Genomic DNA, 20,738 nt, shown 5'->3' with positions numbered 1-20,738 from the left:
CAGTAAGCCCTCCTTAGAAGTCTTTATGGATAAACCCCATCCATGCAGGAGAGCAGGCTGACAGCCAGCGAGCCACCCATTGGACTTGTGCAGCTGAATAATAGTGTTCTAAATCCAGAAGGCCTAATCCACCCGCAGTCACGGGTAGCTTTAGAGTGGCAAGAGCTACTGACAGCGCCCCAGCGACCAAAACATGTGTGGCATGTATAAAAAAGGAATGAAGGACAAGCAGGGGAAGGTTTGTAAAATAATGCTATCATCGAGGTAGCACACCATCTTCACTAGTGCCACGTGGCCCACAGCAGAAAGCAGAAGAAAAGACCAAAAAGCAAACTGGGCTCAGAGGGACCATGATGCTCTGCCGAGATTTCCATCCTGCAAATCAGTGGGGGAATGGTAGATATTAATCACTAGGTATCAAAAGGTAACTGGTTCCCAGTTCAATCTGAGGTCTAATTGTATATAAAGGGGAAAATAGTGCCATATATTAAAGAAACACTATTTACATTTTATATGTTTTACATTTTTTTGTGCAATTTACATCCGAAATATTTTGAAGATCATTAGTTTGGATTTTGCTCAATTGCAAAACCATTTTAAGACATGGACAAAGCGGGCAATTGCCTTGCACAGCCTTGCAAGGTGTCTGTCCCCTTCTCACCCTTTACAAGCACGAACAGCGGACCATTGCACCAGAAGAGTTTGCCAAGGTTGGTAGGTGCTGCTTGTTCAACCACTTGACAGTGCCTCTTCTGTTTTTCTCCTGTCGGCAGAGACAACTCCCCAGGTACGCAATACCTTCCGATAGTCTTGGTGGACCCATCTTGCCTGATTTTATTAATTGTCCCACTTTGTTCTTCTCTTCCTTATTGATCCAGTACTTAGCAACAACCCTTGGAATCAGTTGCTGTGGATCTCCCATTTGATCTCGATTTCATCCTCCTCTCTTATTATCTTTGTTTGGTAGTCCCGGCTCCCAGATCTGAGATAAATGTAGAGTCCCAGACATACACTATAGCGCTGTGAGACTACAGACAGGTTGTGGGTACCTCACATCCTGACATTAGGTGTGAGACTGTCGCCCACACCATCTGCCCTGCCTCATTAATTTTTTTTTCTAGGTTGAAAGTCAATGGGCAGTTGGGTGAACCAGATGTTTTTGTTCAATTTGTTTAAACTAGCATAATGTTAATTACCTTAATGTTTCCGAAACTGTTTGCCAGAGGTTTTTAAATGTTTAGAAAAATAATCAAAATGTTGCTATTGGTTTCTCTCCAAGAAAGATTGGGTGATTTGGGTAGGGGTGATGGCCTTAACACAGTACTGAAGGGCATTAATGTACTACTGAACAAGAATGTAATGTGACACCTGAATGTAGCATACCAGGAGGCAATCACAAAAAGACCACAGTGAATAAACAGTGCTATGTGGAAAATTGTAAATAAATGCATTGATAAGGTAGCGGGGTATGGCCTCTCTTGGATGTGTCTGTAAAACTGTTTGTTCTTGAATTTTTGTCCTGAGTTTTGACCCTTTGCCTGAATTTGTGTACTGAATTTTGACCGTTTGGCCTGAATTTTTTACAGTCCTGTCCAGAATTTGCCTCCTTACCCGGTGGTCACCCTATTTCCAGCAGGTTTAAATTTTGGGGGGAATTAACACGTCGCCGTCACCTGTACGACAGAGGCGGAATAAATAGTAATTGGCGGCACACGGGCTCCCCCTGCCGCCCGCTAGCCGGTAGTGCGGGAGGACAGAGGGGCGCTCTCTGTGGGGGCCTCACAGTCCACTCCGGAGAGTTTGTAAGGCAGCTCAGTGGCGCAGCAGACTCAGCCCTGCGTGCCTCGGGTGCTCGTAGCGCACGTGTGTCGCTGTGTTTACACTCCAGCTGTCCAGAGGGCAGCGTGGTGAAGTGTCCGCCGGAACGGGCTGGAGGAGAGCCTCCGGGGATGAAGAAGAGGAGCGCTACTGCCGGCAGAAGTCTTTGCGAAGATGCTCCCTGCTGAGACGGAGGTTGCGGAGGGAAGTGCACAGAGCTCACCGGGAAGGCATCCTGCTCGGGTCCAGAGGACCTCCTAATGTTTGGCACCAGCTGTCTTCTCGCTGCGAGAAGTAGCTGAGAGGAGAGCAAGCGACCCCTCCACTCCCCGCCCACTGCGAGAGGCTGAGCCCGGCGCGGAGGGTCTCTAGGGCAAGGCTGCCGGGACCCTGTCTCATTCTGGTGGCTCGGCTTCCCTCTCTCTTGGCGGGGGTGAGGGTCGTCTGACTGCGAGGGCGGGCATGGCTGCCGGGAGCATCACCAGCCTGCCGGCCCTGCCCGAGGACGGGAGCGGCGGCCCCTTCCCCCCCGGTGGATTCAAAGAGCCCAAGAGGCTGTACTGCAAGAACGGGGGCTTCTTTCTGCGGATCAACCCCGACGGCAGGGTGGACGGAGCCCGGGAGAAGAGCGACTCCTACAGTAAGTAAAGGCCTGTCAACAACTCTCCCCGCAGGTACCCCGGCACCGCTAGCTCTTTAATACCTGCGTCAGCACTAGCGGTATCCTTGCCCCTCCACTACTATTTACATTCAGTACCAAGAGGCGTCAGTAGATCAGTAATACAGCAGTAGAGAGCACAGCATTACCATATACGCACACAGCATCATTATCCGAAAGTACCTGTTTGCTACTGATAAGTACAGGTTGGTACTCAGCTATTAAGAGTAAAGCATCTCTGCTAAGAAGCGCAGGTACTCTCCCTTTCACTTTAAGGAAACGCAGGTACTGAGTATTAGTAGGTACCTGCCCATTTAAAGCACTGATTGTAATGTTTTATTAGGGTTCGCCCTCCTGATTTTAGATGTGGACTTCTCGGGCTTATTTCGGACGTGTATAGTCACACGTTAGATAGAAGATAACGGGACAAAACATAAAGCTTATGGGTTAGGCTGAATGTCTCTCTTACAGGATGGGGGAATTTTTATGTCATTTTTATTCCTATGCACTTTTATTGTTGGAGCATAATGACGTCGAATGGAGGGCATCATATCTATTCAAGATAATGATTTGCATCCAAACTGTAGGAATCAGATGACGCGCTTATATTGTTTGCTGTTTTTGTTACGAAAATAGATTATTTAAAAGAAGAAAATAGCGGGGATAAGTGTACTAGGGCGAGACATACATCAGCTGCCTGTTGATGCGTGGGAGGTGCAAAAATTAAGAAACATTTCCAATAGTTAGAGGGGTAGCATGTTATATATTTTTTAATGAGAAAGTTGTTGCAGATGCTTCTTTTACCTTGAGCCCATTTTTGTCATCACCCCTCCCCCACCAACCTTTGGTTTTCAGACTTTTTAATGCTGCCCAACCCCCCGTGTAAAAAATAATGAATCGTTCACCCCAGAATGACAGACATTTTCTCACATTTATTCTATAAAACCAAGAGCTATGTACATATTTGCCAAGTCAGCCATTGCAGTTATGTTTAGTAATGAATTACTTATGGCTCATCACTGTTTTATTTCTCTAAAAGCACAATATTGTTTTTCAGCACGGTATTTGTCTCTGTTCCCTAGGGGCATGATCAATGGTCGCCTATAGCCTTGCGCCTCCAACCCTCCCCCTCTCCCCCCGACCCTGAGATCAACTAAGGCCACTGTCCGAGGAGTCCTAATGAGACCTGCTCTTACTGAATTAATCTTTGCAAGAATTAACCTAAACACGCCCGCCTATAAAAGGCTGGAATGTGAACAGTGCCCACCAATCCTGCCGCTCGCCCCCTCTGGGAGTGTAGTCCGACCAGCGTCACCCTGTGGCCTGTCAGCGGATCCAGACTTCTTACTTTATGGCAAAGATGCTGCAGGTCGACGCCGCTTTTACCTTAACGATGAGATATTGGTCCTGCTGCAGTACTATGGTCCTCTTTATAAGGGCTCCAGTTTGCTTCATATTCACACTGCTTTGGGCTGTAGTTGTTTTAAGTAGAACTAGGTATGCCACGTGTTGAAATTCAGTCTGTGGTTGCAGGGACTTTTCATTAGGGGTCCTTGCCAAGTGTGGGTTGTATGTCTCTGTAGGAACCGGAGGCTATAGCAAATAATGCAACGGTTAGGCACTAGACCACCTGAGACTCATGCAATTGAACCCATAGTACGAAAGTGTTAGATGAATAACCTTTGATGTGCTGTCGGCCTCTAAATATTTCATGTTTAGTATCACAGGAATTCCACGCGTGCAGCTATTGTGCCTTAATACTGGTCATCTGTGCACAAAAAAGAAGCATTTACAAATGCAGTAGCTTTCGCCATGCCCAACAATGTGTCCCTCTAAAACGCAGGCATGGGCAAACGCGTGGATGTGTTTGCGTCTGGAGGGAGGGATGGCTAAATATTCATTTGCGCAGGTTAATTTCTGCAGCCTCCCTGACTTTTAATGTTTTGAAAACTATTTACATTAATGCATTTTTACCATTATAGTGGTTGTGCACAAAATTACAGGAATTACCACCTTCAAATCAGCACTTGCATTATGTCAGATTGGGCTTCATCATCCCGTGCATGTCCAGACTATGTTTTGAATCACTACCATTATAAGGGGCAAGCATTATAGGAGGTGTAGTTGCCAAGGATGCTAATATTATGAAAATAATTAACATAATTGTGCAGAGAATGCCCACAAAATGGCAAAAAGTATCAGAAGACCTCCTTACTAATATTGCACCTGGATTCCTACAATATGCCACAAAATACTGCCATTGTGCCAGGGTGAACCTTAAGCTAGGGTTCCGCACTATTGTGCATTGGATGCCCGCAGTATGCAAAGATTTATCACCACTCTGCCATGTCTGTCATGCAGTGCTGTGGCAGGCATTGGCATCATACCTTGGATGTAAACGTCCAATGATGTATACATTTACAGCAATTGAAAAGGTGCACTAACTCAGTGAAAAGTGTAAACAATTCGTAGTCTTTGTGTCTGCTTCCATATTTACCAATAAACAATTTTCAAGGCGTTGAATCCAGGTAATGTACCAGCTCCATAATTCAGGGATATATGTATTGTTTCAGCCATCATTCGTATATTCAAACCCAATGCATTTCACTACCAATATTGTCTTCAGGGGTATCTACAAAATAAATATTATTGTAATTAAATTATAAGCACTCACTAAAGAATAAAATCACTTGATACATTTTCCTTCGTCACTCTATATACTGTACTGTTCTCGGTACTGGATCCTGTAGGATCTGCAGGTACAGTGGCTTCAATATACGGAATGTGCCAGTCGTATCTTAAAGAAGATTGTCTGATCTATCCAAGTAGGACACCTGGGCTTAGGAAAACTGCCTTTGCCGATCCTCTCCTGTCCTACTTCCATTTATGATACAGAACGAGTCTAATATCTGTCTTAGTTTAAAGACTAAAAAAATGAACCTGCATATACTTACGCAATACAGTCACATTTTAAACAAGGTTTTCCTTCAGTGCTTGACTCACTTAATCCAAAAATATCAGTTCAACTATTCCTATTTCTGTAAGCATATAAAAGACAATATATAGTCCCATTTTTAATTCAAAATAGTAAAAAGAGGACTGAAGCTTATATACATGCAAAGTAAATACAGTGAAAATGATAGTAAAAAATGAGCATACTGATAAGTGACAGACAAAGAGGCAAACGTGTCAGCAGCAATTTTGTCTTAATATAGCCTTATAACCCGCCGTAGTGGGAAATACCGGCCATTAAAAGCCCGCTCCAATGTTAAAGGCCCAAGCCGAAGGCGAGGGCCTTTATCAAGGGAGTGAGACTTTAATGTCGGTATAGCCCAGCTACAGAGGGCTCTAAGGCTGTTAGAACCTTCTGCCACTAGAGGACAGAATTTTCTAATAAATAAAACAAAGGCCTCGTGGAGCCAGAGGGGATTGAAATCCTCATGAGCACCGTGAGGCATTTGTTCACAGCAACATCTATGAACAAAAACATTGGAATGTTGGAGCTCCAGGCTTATACCAGCCATTAGAAGCCTGGAGCACTCCATTGTTTTGAATGGAGCACCCAACATTCCAATGTTCTAATCAAAAATAGCATCAGAAAAAAAAAAATGCACATCTATAGAAGTCATCTAAATAACCTAACACTAAGATCTTCACTTAAGCCCTTTGGGTTTATCGCTTTTAATAGCTCAATCCATCAGGCTGCCTTGTCTGATCAGTTTAGAATAAGCTCCACCATTTTATTGATCATTGTATAGTTTGCAGTATTATAAGACACATCTGATTCAAATCATGTTGAGGCTTCAAGAAATGGTTTTCTGCAGCAGATTCTTTAAGCATATATTTGAACAGTGTTCATTACACCTGTCGTTCACCAGTTTCTCAGTCATCCTAATATATTTCCTACAAGGACATATTATGCCTAAAGGCACTTCATGGTATCTCAAATGTCAAAGTTTGATGATGTGATTATTTTTTCCTTTGCAAGGGTGTAAGATGGTATTTCCTTTCTAGGTCGAGCTTGCAACAGTACATTTCAGTTGTGAAATGTATTGTTTACAATAAAGGGCTTAGAGCCCACCAATTGCTTACAAGTCGATGGCTTCATTGTTACGCTCTTTTTTTGACTCCTAATTGGCCAGCACATGCCAAGCGTCCTTTATATTCCTTTCTGTGGAGTTTGGACCAAGCACAGGTCAATTCAACTTAATTAGTGCCTGTCCACTGCTTGCGCTGTGATTGAGGTACTATTTCTTCTTCCTGCATTGCACTACCCCTTGCACGTGGTGCTTCTTCCCCGCCTACCTACTACTTTTCCATGTTACTGCCCTCTGTCTGGTGCTCCATCTCTCCTCCCATGCACCTCCCTCCTTTCACTTTCCCAATATCTCCTCCTGCTGTCAATTATTGCTGCTTCCTCCCCCTCACCTCCCTTGTGTTGCTTTTCCCCTACCCATTGTTGCTGCTACCACCCTCCTCCCCCACGCCTCCCTTATGTTGCTTCCCCCCTACTGTCTGTTATTGCTGCACCCTCCCTCTTCCCCACACCTACCTCATGCGGCTTTCCCCCTAATGCTTTTTTAAACATATTGCACAACAGCATTGGCTGCTGTGCAACATGGCTTTAAAAATGTGCTATGGCTTGGTCAACACTGGCCATGTCATAGCACTTTTTTCTTGACTTTAAGCTATGTTGCCTAGCTGCTTGCACTGCTGTACAACATGTCTAAAACATAGACCAAGCCAATAGATCTCCCAAAGGAGAGACCTGTTGGCTTTGCCAGTTCATGTTGGATGTACTGTACCTGCTGTTCCTACTGTGTAAACATGGCAATCTTCCTTTGGTTGTTTTAGAAATGAGGGCCAGATATATGAATATCTGGATGCAAAAATTCTGGTCGCAAATAGTGAACAGTGTTTTTGCGACCAGTAATGATTTTTTAAGAACTGACCTTTTTACTAATAGATCGTTTCTTAAAAATCCAAATATTAGTGGGTCGTAATCTGATCTACCGCATGAATATTAACAAGGTAGGTCGCAAATTGCGACTCACTTCCTTTGGAGACCAGCACATCACCATCTCTGTGGGTGCCTGTAAATAAAGCCAACATTTGTTTCCTTAAAGGAAATGGGCTGTTTTAAAAAAAAAATATATATATATATTTATTTATTTAAAAAAAAATGTTTATGGGGGGGGGATCTCATTTCCTTTTGCAAATACATTACCACTTTCTTTGTGGCATCGGTAAAATATCAACCTGGTTGCTAACCATTGATAAGTTACATACTAATTCTGTATTTGGAAGGGACCCGTACAAAAAACTTGTTCTAGATACCAAATTGATATACATTCAGAATCCCTTTTTAAGGGATGGAAAACATTTCTCACTCCTAAAAGGGAATTATTACATAAAACATTTTAACAATCACAAATGCTGAATTGGAGTGTGTACCACAGTTAAAGTGCTCAGAACATCTTGCCCTGAGTCGTGATTGTTTTTCTTGCTGATTATTTTTCCCGGTCTTGGATCTCATTACCAGCAATCAGTTCATTTTTCCTTTTTGCTATGGAAAAAAAAAAACTTTCAGGAAAGAAGTGATTTCAGTTATTTATCCTCTTCAAGTCACTTTCAAATGTTGTAGAATGTTGGCTTTTATTCTGTTGCGTTGTCAAGAGAATTTCACTACATGAATTAATAGAGGAGCTTCACGTTTGTTCCGTTATTATAATAATCATTTTTTCACTAATGCTAAACCCCTTTGTTTTTATAATACTTCATCACAGTAGCCTCTTTCTCTAAACTTATTTTTCATTAGTAACCATTTACTGTGAAGATTTTCTGAATCTGTGATGATGAATTTAAGACTGAGCATTTGACTAAACAATGGATGTTTTTTTCATATGTTGTGACTAGAAGCTAAAAGAAGCATTGCAAAGCCAAGAGGTTTGACGAATGCAAGACCTATTGGAATTGTCAATGTGTTTTAAAGACGTTGCACAGCAGCGCAGGCTTTGCATTGCTTTAAGGCCTCCCTTGATCCTCTTTTAGTACAGACTCAGCCCAAGGACATTGTAGCACTTTTCGTGATCACCAGTTGCATCACAGAAGTTACTTTCATTTATTAGGCGCAGGGAGATTAATTGATGTGCCTTGGACCACAGGACGTTGACCCGGCACCGAGACTCGAACCTGGTTCCTTAGTTCCAAAGCCACCAACCCTGGGTGTAACACCACATCCTTTGCACCGCTGCCCCCTTTACTCTCAAATTGCTCTGCCACAGGGAAACTCTAGCCCCAGTTGTGAGTTTTCTTCTGGATCTATGACTTTTGTCTTTCGTAGCTTTGGGTATTTTCCTGAAGCACTGCAGTACTACAAACTCTGGTTCTTGCAGAGGTGCCACAGATGAAGTCTTCACAAGTGCCAGGAGTAAGGCCGACCCAAGCCTCTCTCCTCATCAGTGATTCACCTCAGCCTATGCCACTCACCTGACCTTATCGCAGATCAATGGCTGGCTCGCTTCTCTCCACCAAATACCGCAGACAGAGAACAGTGTCAGTTAGAAGGACACATGTATTCTCTTGTTTCTGTGGATACCCTAATTCCACTAATACCAGGCTCTAGACCCCCTTGTGTTAACCCGCTGGTCTGCTTGGTCCCCGTTGCTAAATACCCTCCACTGCGGAACCTCCATATCCCTTACTTCCTAGTGAGACTCCCAGTACTTCCCCTAGCCTCTTTTCTCCTCTGGGCAACATCCTTTCCTAATACATTAAGGTTCGACGTAAGGGGGGCATTATGTTTTTTAGAGTGATACAAGGTGGTTTATTTTACAGCATGGTTTTCCAAATGTTTTGGCCAAAGTTCAGTAGGAAGGTGATGTGGCCTAATGGCCAGAACTGCCGATTTTGAAACTGGGACATCAGATTCAAGATTCGGCTCTAAATCCTGTGATTCTGGGCAAATCACTAATTCTCCCTGTGCCTGAAATACAAGCATTGCCAAAGCCGATAGGTCTTCCTTATACGAATCTTTGACTTTGTCAGTGTTTTTAGCCATGTTGATATTTTTTTTTTTTTAAGTGCTTTCACACATCTTGCACTGGTCACATCATAGCGTTTTTTTAAATTACTGGCAGAAGGGCAAGGTCGGTGGCATCTTCACCCTCCGTGTTGCACGCCCTCCCTCTGAAACATCTCCTACCCATTTCTTCCAGCCAGCAATTTAAATAAAAACACTATGATGCAGGCAGTGTTGGCCTCTTCATAGCGCTTTCTAAAAAATCTTTCAGCCATGCTGTGCTGCTGTGCACATAGTAAAACATTGACAAAGCCAATAGCTTGCATGGGCAAGACCTATTGGATTTGCCAATGCTTGTTTATAATTTGCTGTGATTTGTTTCCCAATAAATGAGTGCACCACTTACATCGGTGAAAATGACACATTGTTGGATTTTCCCATAAGTTTTGGGACTTCAGAGGGAGCCGTTTTGGAAGTACACATGAGTGATTTACACTTCGTGAGTAAAAACTTCTTTTGAGCGTGGGAACCCTAGTATTATCATGTCATAGATGGCCACAAGTTGCCAAATATTGTCACTGTTGTCATGGGGCCAGGATTTTACCATGGTGGGCTGTGGTTACTGTTTCCTGAATGTTTAAAGCTCATCAAGAAATACTACATTATGTGAGGGCTAGTCTTTTACCAGGTATGGACAATTGGCATTGCATCAAGGATGCCCATAAGTTGCCAAGAATTACTATCATTAGGCAGTATTTACCATGAATAAGCTCTGGGCATCATCCTATTGATGCCTGCAAATTGCCAAGAATTGCAATCATTGTGGCAGGGTCACCATTTTAGTAGGAGTGGGCAGTGGGTAGCATGCCAAGGATGCCCACAATTTGCATCTGCCATCCTCATGCTCCAGGCTGTTTCTTCTTTTCTTTATACAGCTGTTGTATGGTCCCTGATTGGTGCACCGGAATATGGGAGGAGTGGACAATGTGCCATTGTGTGTGTTTGTGTTGGTAGAGGGGCTGATGAGTTGGGCATCTCTGGGAATAGAGAAAGGCAGGGTACAGACAGGTCTTATGCATTCGGGGTGTGAATAGTTGCCTTCAGTATGAAAATCTCTGGTTCTTTTGGCAGCTTCTTCTCCGGCAGGATTCTTTTTTTAGGTCTTGTCTATAGACAGATCTAGCTGTCTACCATCTTGGAACTGTAAATAAAAATTACAGTATAAAACAATCATTTCAGCGTGTTCATTTTGGAGTGTTTTTTTTCAATTTGTAAAAAAAATCATTCTAAGATGGCTGCTGATTTGTACACATGTACCTGGACACCACAACAGCCATTTTGGATTTTTTATACTTTGATAAAAACCTCTCAAGATTCCACTCTTGCATCTGGGCTTGTGCACTTATGGACATCTTCAAATGGCTTAGGCTATAATCGATGCCAAAGCAAATACACATTGGCAAAGTCAGTAGCTCTGTACTCACATTTAAAAGGCATGACCTATTTTTTTTAGCTATTGCTTGTTGTGTTTATTTATCCCCTTACCAGAAAGGCTAGACAGTGTTTTTTATGTTTGCTGTGAAGCTGGACATTTTTTCTCCCATACTGATGTACCAAGGATTACACTTTCCCCTTATTATATCCCTCTTTGGCTCTAGGTGCTATCTTGCAGCACTATTGAGGCAAAACCAAACAAGCATTGGCAAAGCCAATAGGTTGCACCTAATGTGAGATCTCTTTATTTTGGTTATGTGTTTTAGTTATGTTGTAGACCAGTGTGACTGGTGTTGAGTATAGCTTAAATTTAGTTGTGTGTAGTTGTTTGGGTTGGGTAGGTGTAAAATGGAATGGGGTAGATTGTGTTAGAGTGGAATGGACAGGTTTGGGTAGAGTGAGGTATTCTGATGTATAGTGAAGCAGGGGTAGAGTGAGGTATAGTGTCTTGGATTAGGTTAGATTGGAGTGTGGTAGATTGGAGTGGATTGTGGTGTACTGGAGTAGGATAGAGTGTTGTGGGGTGGATAGTATTGTGGTCGGGTTGAGTGAAGTGAACTGGAGTAGATTGGGTTAAAGTGGTTGTATAGTGGTTTAGATTGTAGTGAAGTGACTGTAGTGGACTATACGGGTTAGATTGGACTGTAGTAGGTTGGGGTGAGGTAGATTGGTGAAGTGTATTTTGGAGTAGTTTAGATTGGGGTAGGGTACCCTACTATTTTTTTCAATGTAATATTGTTTTAGTTTTATAACTGTTTTATGAAGATATTCTGAATTAATATGTATTTTTAGTTTTGTTTTCTATGGTCCAAGCACTACAATGCAGTGCCATGGATTTATATGCTATTGAATCAGACTATTGTAATGATTGTAGCGGAGGTTGTATATGTTATTAATTTCCATTTGTTGTTATGTAATGACTCCTTTTTTAATTTTCAAGTAAACATTTTGTTTATTATACCCACTTGCTTAAATTGTACAACAGAAGTTGCAAACACATATAATAAAATACCAATCACAAAGAAACATTAATTACAGAGTAAGGTAAACATGTTGTTGGATAAATATATTTTAGCTCATTTATAATCATGCCTAAATAGTGAAATCAAGTAGTTTTTAGTACAGCTCTGCATTTGTTTATTTACATTGTGTTACATTTTCTTATCATGTTTGTACAGCATAGTTTGTTTTTAAACCATTAGCGGCTGCCCCCACCACCCCTAAGTGCTGAGCCCTTTTTTGGCTATCTGGGGTAGTTCGCTCCTAGGCCCCCATAACCTTTTGTCCACATAAATTATCCACGCCAAATTTGCATCCTTTTTCCCCCAAATCCTGGGGATTCTAAAAGTACCCAGAGTCTGTGGGTTCCCCTGGAGGAGACCGAGAAATTAGCAAAAATACAGCTACAATTTATTTTTTGTGGGAAAAATGGGGAAAAAAGTGCTGCAGAAGAAAGCATCAGTTTTTTCCCTGCAAATGGGATCAACAAAGGGTTTGCGGTGCTAAGATCACCATCTTCCTAGCTTTCAGGAACAGGCAGACTCGAATCAGAAAACCACATTTTTCAACACAGTTTTGTCATTTTACTGGGACATGCCACATTTTTGCCTATTTTTTGTGCTTTCAGCCTCCTTACAGTTAGTGACAGAAATGGGTGTGAAACCAGATGTGGATCCCGGACAGCTAAACATTTCAGAAACTTAGACAAAATTCTGAATTCAGCGAGGGGTCATTTGTGTAGATCCTTCAAGGTTTTCCTATAGAAAGTAACAGTTGAAATAAAAAATATTGATATTGAGTTTGAAAACAACAGCCGTTTCAGTCTACATTTTCTTCTGTAACTTTTTCCAACTACTGTTAAGTCTGCTGGACCCTTCTGATTGCGGGGATATATATAGGGCTTGTAGGATCGTCAAGAACCCAGGGAACTCAGAGACAATAAATGAGCTGTACCGTGCAATGTGTTTTCATTGTATACTCGGTATACACCAATTCATTTGGTAAAATATAAAGAGTGAAAAATAGATATCAAGGAAACCTATGTATTGCCGAATTGGGCACAAGATATGGGGTCAGATGTAGTAAGCCGTTTGCATGTCGTAAACTGCAAAAATCGCAGTTTGCGGCATGCAAACGGACGAACGCGATGCTCATTCCCAAATTGCGAGTCGGTACCGACTCGCAATTTGGGAATGCGACTCGCAAACAGGAAGGGGTGGTCCCTTCCTATTTGCGACTCGCATCGCAATTCAGAGTTGCTTTGTGACCGCGAATGCGGTCGCAAAGCAACTCGCAGTTACCACCAGTGTCACACTGGTGGTAACTCATTCGCAAAAGGGAAGGGGTCCCCATTGGACCCCTTCCCCTTTGTGAATGTCGGCAAAAATATTTTTTCAGAGCAGGCAGTGGTCCTATGGACCACTGCCTACTCTGAAAAAAACAAAATCAAATGGTTTCGGTTTATTTTTCATTTTGCAACTCGTTTTCCTTTAAGGAAAACGGGCTGCAAAATGAAAAAAAAAAACACTGCTTTATTTATAAAGCAGTCACAGACATGGAGGTCTGCTGACTACAGCAGGCCACCATCCCTGTGAGTGCAGGGACTCGCTATGGGGTCTCAAAATGCGACCCACCTCATGAATATTGATGAGGTGGGTCTTTGCGACCCCATAGCGAGTCGCAAAAGGTGTCTGAGACACCATTCTGCATCCGATTTTGCGACTGGCAAATTGCCAGTCGGTCAGACTCGCAATTTGCAAGTCGCAAAATTGGATTTTCCTACATCTGGCCCATGGAGTTTAGAAGCAGCGGTTATTTGCACATTTCTGAATTCGGGGGTACTCATACTACCATGTGAATTACAGGGCATTTCTCAAAATGACTTTAGATTATGTAAACAATGGAGAAAGACAATAAGTCAGTCTGGAATGTTGTTGCAGCAATGAAGAGGAAGGGGGTGAGCTCATCACTTAAGTACCTGGGGGGAAAAAACATCCTCTGATTCAAGTAGGGTTCGGAGCACAAGTATATTATATAATAATAATGACTTTCTAGCAAATCACAAACCAGAAACTCAGAGGCAACATCTGCAAACAGTGTGACGAAGAAAAAATAGAGACATACACTTCTCCTAGGCTGACTCGCGTGCTTAGTCATGTCAAGGAGCTTATTTCCCTTTCTGTATGGAAAATGAATATGAAAAAGAAGGCAGTTACCAAAACACTTGAAAAGACACATTGTGGCCCGTATTTATACTCCGTTTGCGCCGAATTAGCGTCGTTTTTTTCGACGCAAATTCGGCGCAAAACTAACGCCATATTTATACTTTGGCGTTAGACGCGTCTAGCGCCAAAGTATGGGCAAATAGCGTCATTTTTGTGCGTGAACGCCTTCCTTGCGTTAATGAGATGCAAGGAAGGTGTTCCCGTCTAAAAAAATATTATACTCCCGGGCAAAAATCACGACCGGGAGTTGGCGGGTCAAAAAACCCCGCATTTGCGCCACTTTTTAACGCCTGGGTCAGGGTAGGCGTTAAGGGGCCTGTGGGCTCAAAATGAGCCCACAGGTGCCCTCCCCTGCCCCCAGGGACCCCCCCTGCCACTCCTGCCCACCCCAGGAGGACACCCAAGGATGGAGGGACCCACCCCAGGGACATTCAGGTAAGTTCAGGTAAGTATAATTTTTTATATTTTTTAATTTTTTTTGGTGGCATAGGGGGGCCTTATTTGTGCCCCCCTACATGCCACTATGCCCAATGACCATGCCCAGGGGACATAAGTCCCCTGGGCATGGCCATTGGGCAAGGGGGCATGACTCCTGTCTTTACTAAGACAGGAGTCATTTAAATGGCGTCTGGGCGTCGAAAAAAATGGCGCAAATCGGGTTGAGGCGATTTTTTTGCCTCAACCTGACTTGCCCCATTTTAAGACGCCCTAACGCCATTTTCCCCCTACGCCGGAGCTGCCTGGTCTACGTGGTTTTTTTCCACGCACACCAGGCAGCGCCGGTCTGCTAGCGCCGGCTAACGCCATTCCATAAATACGGCGCCCGCATGGCGCTTCAGAATGGCGTTAGACGGCGCTAAATTTTTTGACGCAAAACTGCGTTAGCGCAGTTTAGCGTCAAAAAGTATAAATATGGGCCTGTATGTCACAATAAGACCAGGAAACACTGAACACCAAAAGCTGCACTTGATAGACATAACCAGTTGCTGTGGTGTATTGTATTGTAACTAGGTTTTTGTAGCACCCCCTTAACACTTATGAGGTGCAAAGCGCATTTGCGGTTTGGAAACGCAGTACTCTATGGGAGCGCCACAGATGAAAGCGTGTTCTTATCGAGTGTCCCCCAAAGCTTGGGCTTTATGAAATATTTAGTATACTGATCTGACTTGAAATGCAAATTACCTATTTCATTGGGTACTCACCTCGTGATAGAAGGAGGGGCGATGACAGCGGTAAAAAGGACATTACAACATGGAGGGTGAAATAAGGACTGAAAAAGGGCATGCCCTTATAAAAGGGAAAAAATCCTTTAACATGGGTAAACTTACTGTGTGTAATGAGAGGTGTTTACAATGGGTTAGACTTTTTCAATGTTGGATTATGTGGGCTACAGCCAAGTTAATTTTCCAAGTTATCCATGAAATTACATTCACACCAATCAAATATAAAGTGAAATTTTTAAGCTTGGAACCCTGACCTTTGCTCTCGCCTACCACTAATACAGGAAACACCTGCTGGGTGGTACTACCGTGCGAGGTGTGGAGGGGACAGAAGAATCAATGGGAGGTGCACTGGTGCGACACTGGAGAGATCACAGTGGTAACATATGGGCACCCTTCTATAAAGACTAGTACTTACCAGATCTGGAAGCGCAGGAGGGGGCGCTTGTGTAGTGCAACTGGAACTTCTTGCCACCATTGATGCTATCACTGTGGCCAAGGGCGGCGCCCAACCCCAAGACCAGCAGCAACAGTGGGCGGGGGCTACGCAGCAACATTCTCTTACCTACGCGCAACCAGGAACTGCACCGACACTGGCGTACTGTAAACCACTATTTTGTTTGGAAACGGGAGCATCATTTTAAGCAGGGCAAGTTGTAAGTGGATGGATATAGAAGGTGGACTACAGCACCCAAGTTGTTAAAAGCGTAAAAGTAGGTTGGTGCTCTGACAGACCAGTTTACTGGGCACTGGGCATGCTTGCTGAATTAAAGTCATCCCTAGGAACCTATCCTTATCTGCCACCTCAAGCAGTAATTGTCTAGCAGGAAACAAAAACAATCCAAGAACTACAGCGGGGTTCCAGTGCAAAAATGAAGTTCTGCTGCGGTTCAGTGAGGGGTGGGTATGATTACGGGCATGGGCAGTCACTTTCAGTCAGCGGCAGGAGGAGTGTTTATCATCAGGAGAGGAGTGTGCACTTTAGTGCACTCTTGCGGAAGGGCACTGGTCATCAGCCAATGCTGAGTGACCGGAAGCAGTACTTCAGCCACAGCAAAGCAGAGCAGGAAGACCTGCAGAGTGAAACCAGGCGACAACCTGACCAATAACAAGTAAGGACAATAGGATGATGTCAGACCTACCCAATGGTAAGTATCGGTAAGTGATGGGTGGGCTCAAAGCCCGTTTATGTGTTTTTTATTTCCAAGAGATTTTGCAAGCACGCAAGCGGTCGCGTGTAGGCGAAACCTAAAAATGAAAGGTGTCTTAGTGTTAACAAAAACTCTTTTCTGAGCAACATTTTCTATTAACCCAACACACACTATTGGTAGAATTGTTGTCTTTGTATCTTTGAACTAAATATTTTTATTAGCAATGTGTTTCTGTGTGTGCAAAGTTATTTTTTTCCTGACAAACTTAGTTTAATTTTACCACAAACTGTAAAAATATGCTATGGTTGGAGACGTTTACACTTTGGCTTTGGCCTGGGAATCGTTGCACAGCCAATGGGCATTCATCATTATTCCTAAAAAGGAAATACGTTTACTATGCAGTGTTGTTTCGTATAGCAGGTTACCTTGTATACGTTTGATAATACTGAAGTGTGGCCACAGCTCATACGCACTAGAATTTGGCAAATTGAAAGCAGGCTAAAGTTGGATATTGACTTGAGGTGGAATCAGACCTAAAAACATTACGTTTTATGTGTGCATATTTTGTCTTGCAGTGCTGCTGTTTTTAAGAAAACGTTTCAAGTGCACGTGCTAGTTTCAGGCTGTTACCCGATGGTAATAATGCGAAATTAAGGACGTATGAATGCAAGGATTCATGGGATATTCTCACTCCCAGATTCTTTACATAAAGGCTGACTTTGTCCGAGTGTCTGGAAAAGTACACTCCGCTTCACGGGTTTATATACTTTGGGCTTCACTCAGGCGAACTATTGACGCGTGTTTGGCTCCGCCATGCAAAGTGTATCCAATCGGATGGGATGAACCCAGCCTGGGCCTTTCGAGCTCCTGCCCTCAATTAAGCAGCCTCTTTCGAATATAGCCTTGATGATTGCTATTAAATGTCTGACAACTCTCTTGATGAGAAACATAAAACATTTGTAAAGGTTTTGATATGTTCACTGGCCTGGATATGTATTTTATCCTCCTACCAGCTGCCATTTTTCCAGTGCCTGTTCTCTGTTGATGGCTTTTTAAAAGGTTATTTGTGAGTCGGTTTTAAATGTCTGCCTTCCTCTGGGAATGCACTTGGCAAACACAACCCGTACAAAAAGAGTTACAGGAACTACTGTACGGCACTGCTTCCCAAACCTTTAAAACCCAGGGCCCAATTGTTGGAACAACAAACTTTCGCGACCCTCTACTAGCTTTAATCGACATGAGATGGATGATGTTTAAATGTAACTAAAACATCATGTTGTAGCACGCCGTTCTTTACATAAATCAATTTTTCCATCAAAACAGCCACTAAATTTGCACAGACATACAGTTCTAGTGAGTATATTGCACCCAAATGATAATGTGTGGAAATCGTGTTTAGTGACTATTTATAATTTGTGAATCACCAAGTACAGCGGCTTGATTTGTTTTAATCCTATTAAAATCTTTGTTTCCAGCATACTTCAGAATTACAACAGATGTGCCCCATTTTTGCTTTCCTAACTGCTGAATGTGTTCAGTTTATTTACAGATATTTACATTTCGGTGTGTGTTACAAATGAATGGCATCCTACAGCCTTTCCTTTCACTATCCCTGTACCCCCACAAGATTGTCACATAATTCACTTTCCTTTCCTTTCTCGGACTGTTACCCATGTTACAAAAATAAGCAGCAACTTGTCAGAAGACATAGCCTGACATATGAGCTCTGCCTTAGAAGAGCTGCAAAGCTGACAAGATAAATACAGAATTTAAAGGGGAATTTCGTGACCCACCAAAAATCGGCTTGCAAACACTGTATGGGAAACGCTATATGGTACTGTAGCAAAAAAAAAATTGTCGACTGCAGTAAGCATTCTAGGCAATTTTTCGCGTAAATTAATCTGTGTTTTCGTTTTTGAAAGTGTTCGGAAAATTCCATCCAGTAAGCATCACCAATTGTTGAATCCTATGTGACATGTTTCTCTGCAGCAGATCAGTACATACATTCTCATATAACTAATGCAACTAGAATTATTTCATGACCACTGTTGCCTATATGAAGTATTAAATTAAATCTGACCTTAAAAGACACTCTCTTTACTGCTTGGCAGGCTTTGTTCCACTTTTCAGTGGTCAGCTACTCTTTTATGCTTGTTGTCCATTTGTTATACGCCAAGGTGGACCCCCTCCCTCGCCCTGCCTTCGGGCCCTATGCAAGTTAGCTACCAGACTCCTCTCCACCAACACTAACTTAATCACCATAGTCTATGTATCCTTGTTTTTTGAGAATGTGTTCCATATCTCCCTTGCTGTTTCTGTTATACGTGCATACTGTATGAAACACCCTTGCCCTATCTCAAATTATTCCTGTATTTCTGTGTATGTGATGAATCAACCATTAAGGTGCACGTCTCCCAACATTTGGTATCCTCCTGTTAGTCATTTACAGGGATATTTCCCTGTCCATCATTTTTAAAAGGTTTAATACTCCACTGTGGCATTTGAGCCAATTTTTAAATACTTCTTAGGGTATGGGAAAAATAGGCAAAAGATTCCTAGCCACAGGAATATACACCATTTGTTTTTTGAAAACTGTTTTTATTTTAGTTTATCATAACACATGAGTACAGCAATAGGATCCCCTGAAGCAGGGAGTCACAGAAATAATCAATGGTAATTCAATACAGTGCAAAGGAAGTTATCATTGGTGTCATTTTACATTATTGACAGCAGGTGAATTATGCATCAACTCATAAACAGTAGGATATTACAAAAAAGAAAACATAAGTATTGATGGAAACGTTCGTTTAACAGGGTGGAATCTCTAAACTGGGGTGGAGGGCTAGCGGCAACCGGGGCAGTGACAGGTTAGGTTATGTGTAGGGGTGACGCCTGGGCAGCACTAGGAGTCTTCTGACAGCAGAGAAAACAGAGTTGTGAAGTGCCTAATGGCTAGCACTTCCCCACTGGGGAATGGGGGATGGGGGATGCAGCCGGGTGTCCTGGTAGTGAAGGGACAGAGAGGAAGGAGGGACAGACTGGGATTGCATTGGGTGAGGGAGAAATCAAGTGAGTGTATGCAGGGGCTCCGTGGATGGACCAGCCATGTCCACTAGTGTGTACAGGGAAAGGTCACCGTTGGATGTAGGCAGTAAAAAGTGAGTAAGAAGAGTGTCCCATTCTGGTAGACTGGGTGCTTGCATAGGTGACACACCGCTTCGTAGCGTCAGGGTCCACCCTTTGCTGTCCCTCTCTTGCACATTGGTCTGTACCATGCCGCCACCAGCAGCACAGAAGGGGCCCTCCAGTGAAGAGTGTTTGTCCTCTTAACCAACAAGTGTGCAAATTCTGGAAAACAGGAATATATGCCGTTTATAATGGATTAAATAAATATTCAGAGAAAGAAGCTACAGAAATAATTGGGCAAATAGATCAGGAAAACATGCAGTTTTTAAAGTTATCGACAATGTAATGCACACGCTTTATGAGAGATTGTACTCTTTAAATCACATTTTGTCATCCGCCTTGGATCTCCTGAAAGGAAACGTGAATTTATTACAACACGGGCAGGCTTAATGAAGAGCAATTATGCAACTAAACTGGGAACTACAAACACTTAGATCAGGTTTTGTGCCTTGTCAACTTCTCAGTGAAAGAGCCCTGTTTGAACCATAACATTTGACACTCACGCAAAAACACAATGACCAAAAAAGAATCTGCATGCAGCCTTTTGAGTATGGAACAAGTTGAAGGGGCACCATTTATAGGCAGTGACACTCCATCTATTACCCGGCTCATACACAGTATTATTTCACTGCCCATTACAATATTTCTTTTTCTTAACTGTCAAAAATATAAATCTACTGGCTAGTATGAAACAATGCACAATTCATAATTGCTACATTCATGGAAGTTTCCTTTCTCCCACATCTGTTTAAATGAAAATGAGGGTGACGTTGTGTACATTACATTTGTAGAATTCACCTTGAACATTCCCTTCTGTATGACATCATAGCATTACACGGAATGTGTAGAGCTTTGATGCCAGGGCTAAGCTGTGTTGTATCTGTTCCCCCCATTGTATTCATTACCACACATCATGAACTTCTGACTAATGGTTCTCATTTGTTTTTAGCAAATGTTATTTGCTGT

At 42.8% G+C, this 20,738-nt stretch overlaps 1 protein-coding gene across 1 annotated transcript in view; it reads left to right on the top strand.

Annotated features, from left to right (window-relative positions):
* The first annotated feature begins 1,754 nt into the window (after positions 1–1,754).
* FGF2 (fibroblast growth factor 2) overlaps positions 1,755–20,738 on the top strand; it is a 371,383-nt gene continuing 352,399 nt past the window's right edge. Inside the window, exon 1 of the mRNA XM_069242405.1 lies at positions 1,755–2,458. Coding sequence (XP_069098506.1) covers positions 2,281–2,458 — 178 coding nt within the window. The 5' untranslated portion in view covers positions 1,755–2,280. The remainder of the gene's footprint in view (positions 2,459–20,738) is intronic.

The sequence above is a fragment of the Pleurodeles waltl genome, chromosome 1_2 (assembly GCF_031143425.1).
Source record: "Pleurodeles waltl isolate 20211129_DDA chromosome 1_2, aPleWal1.hap1.20221129, whole genome shotgun sequence".
NCBI classification, from domain to species: domain Eukaryota; kingdom Metazoa; phylum Chordata; class Amphibia; order Caudata; family Salamandridae; genus Pleurodeles; species Pleurodeles waltl.
The sequence above is the reverse complement of the archived record's forward strand: the minus strand, read 5'-3'. Positions and strand labels throughout refer to the sequence as shown.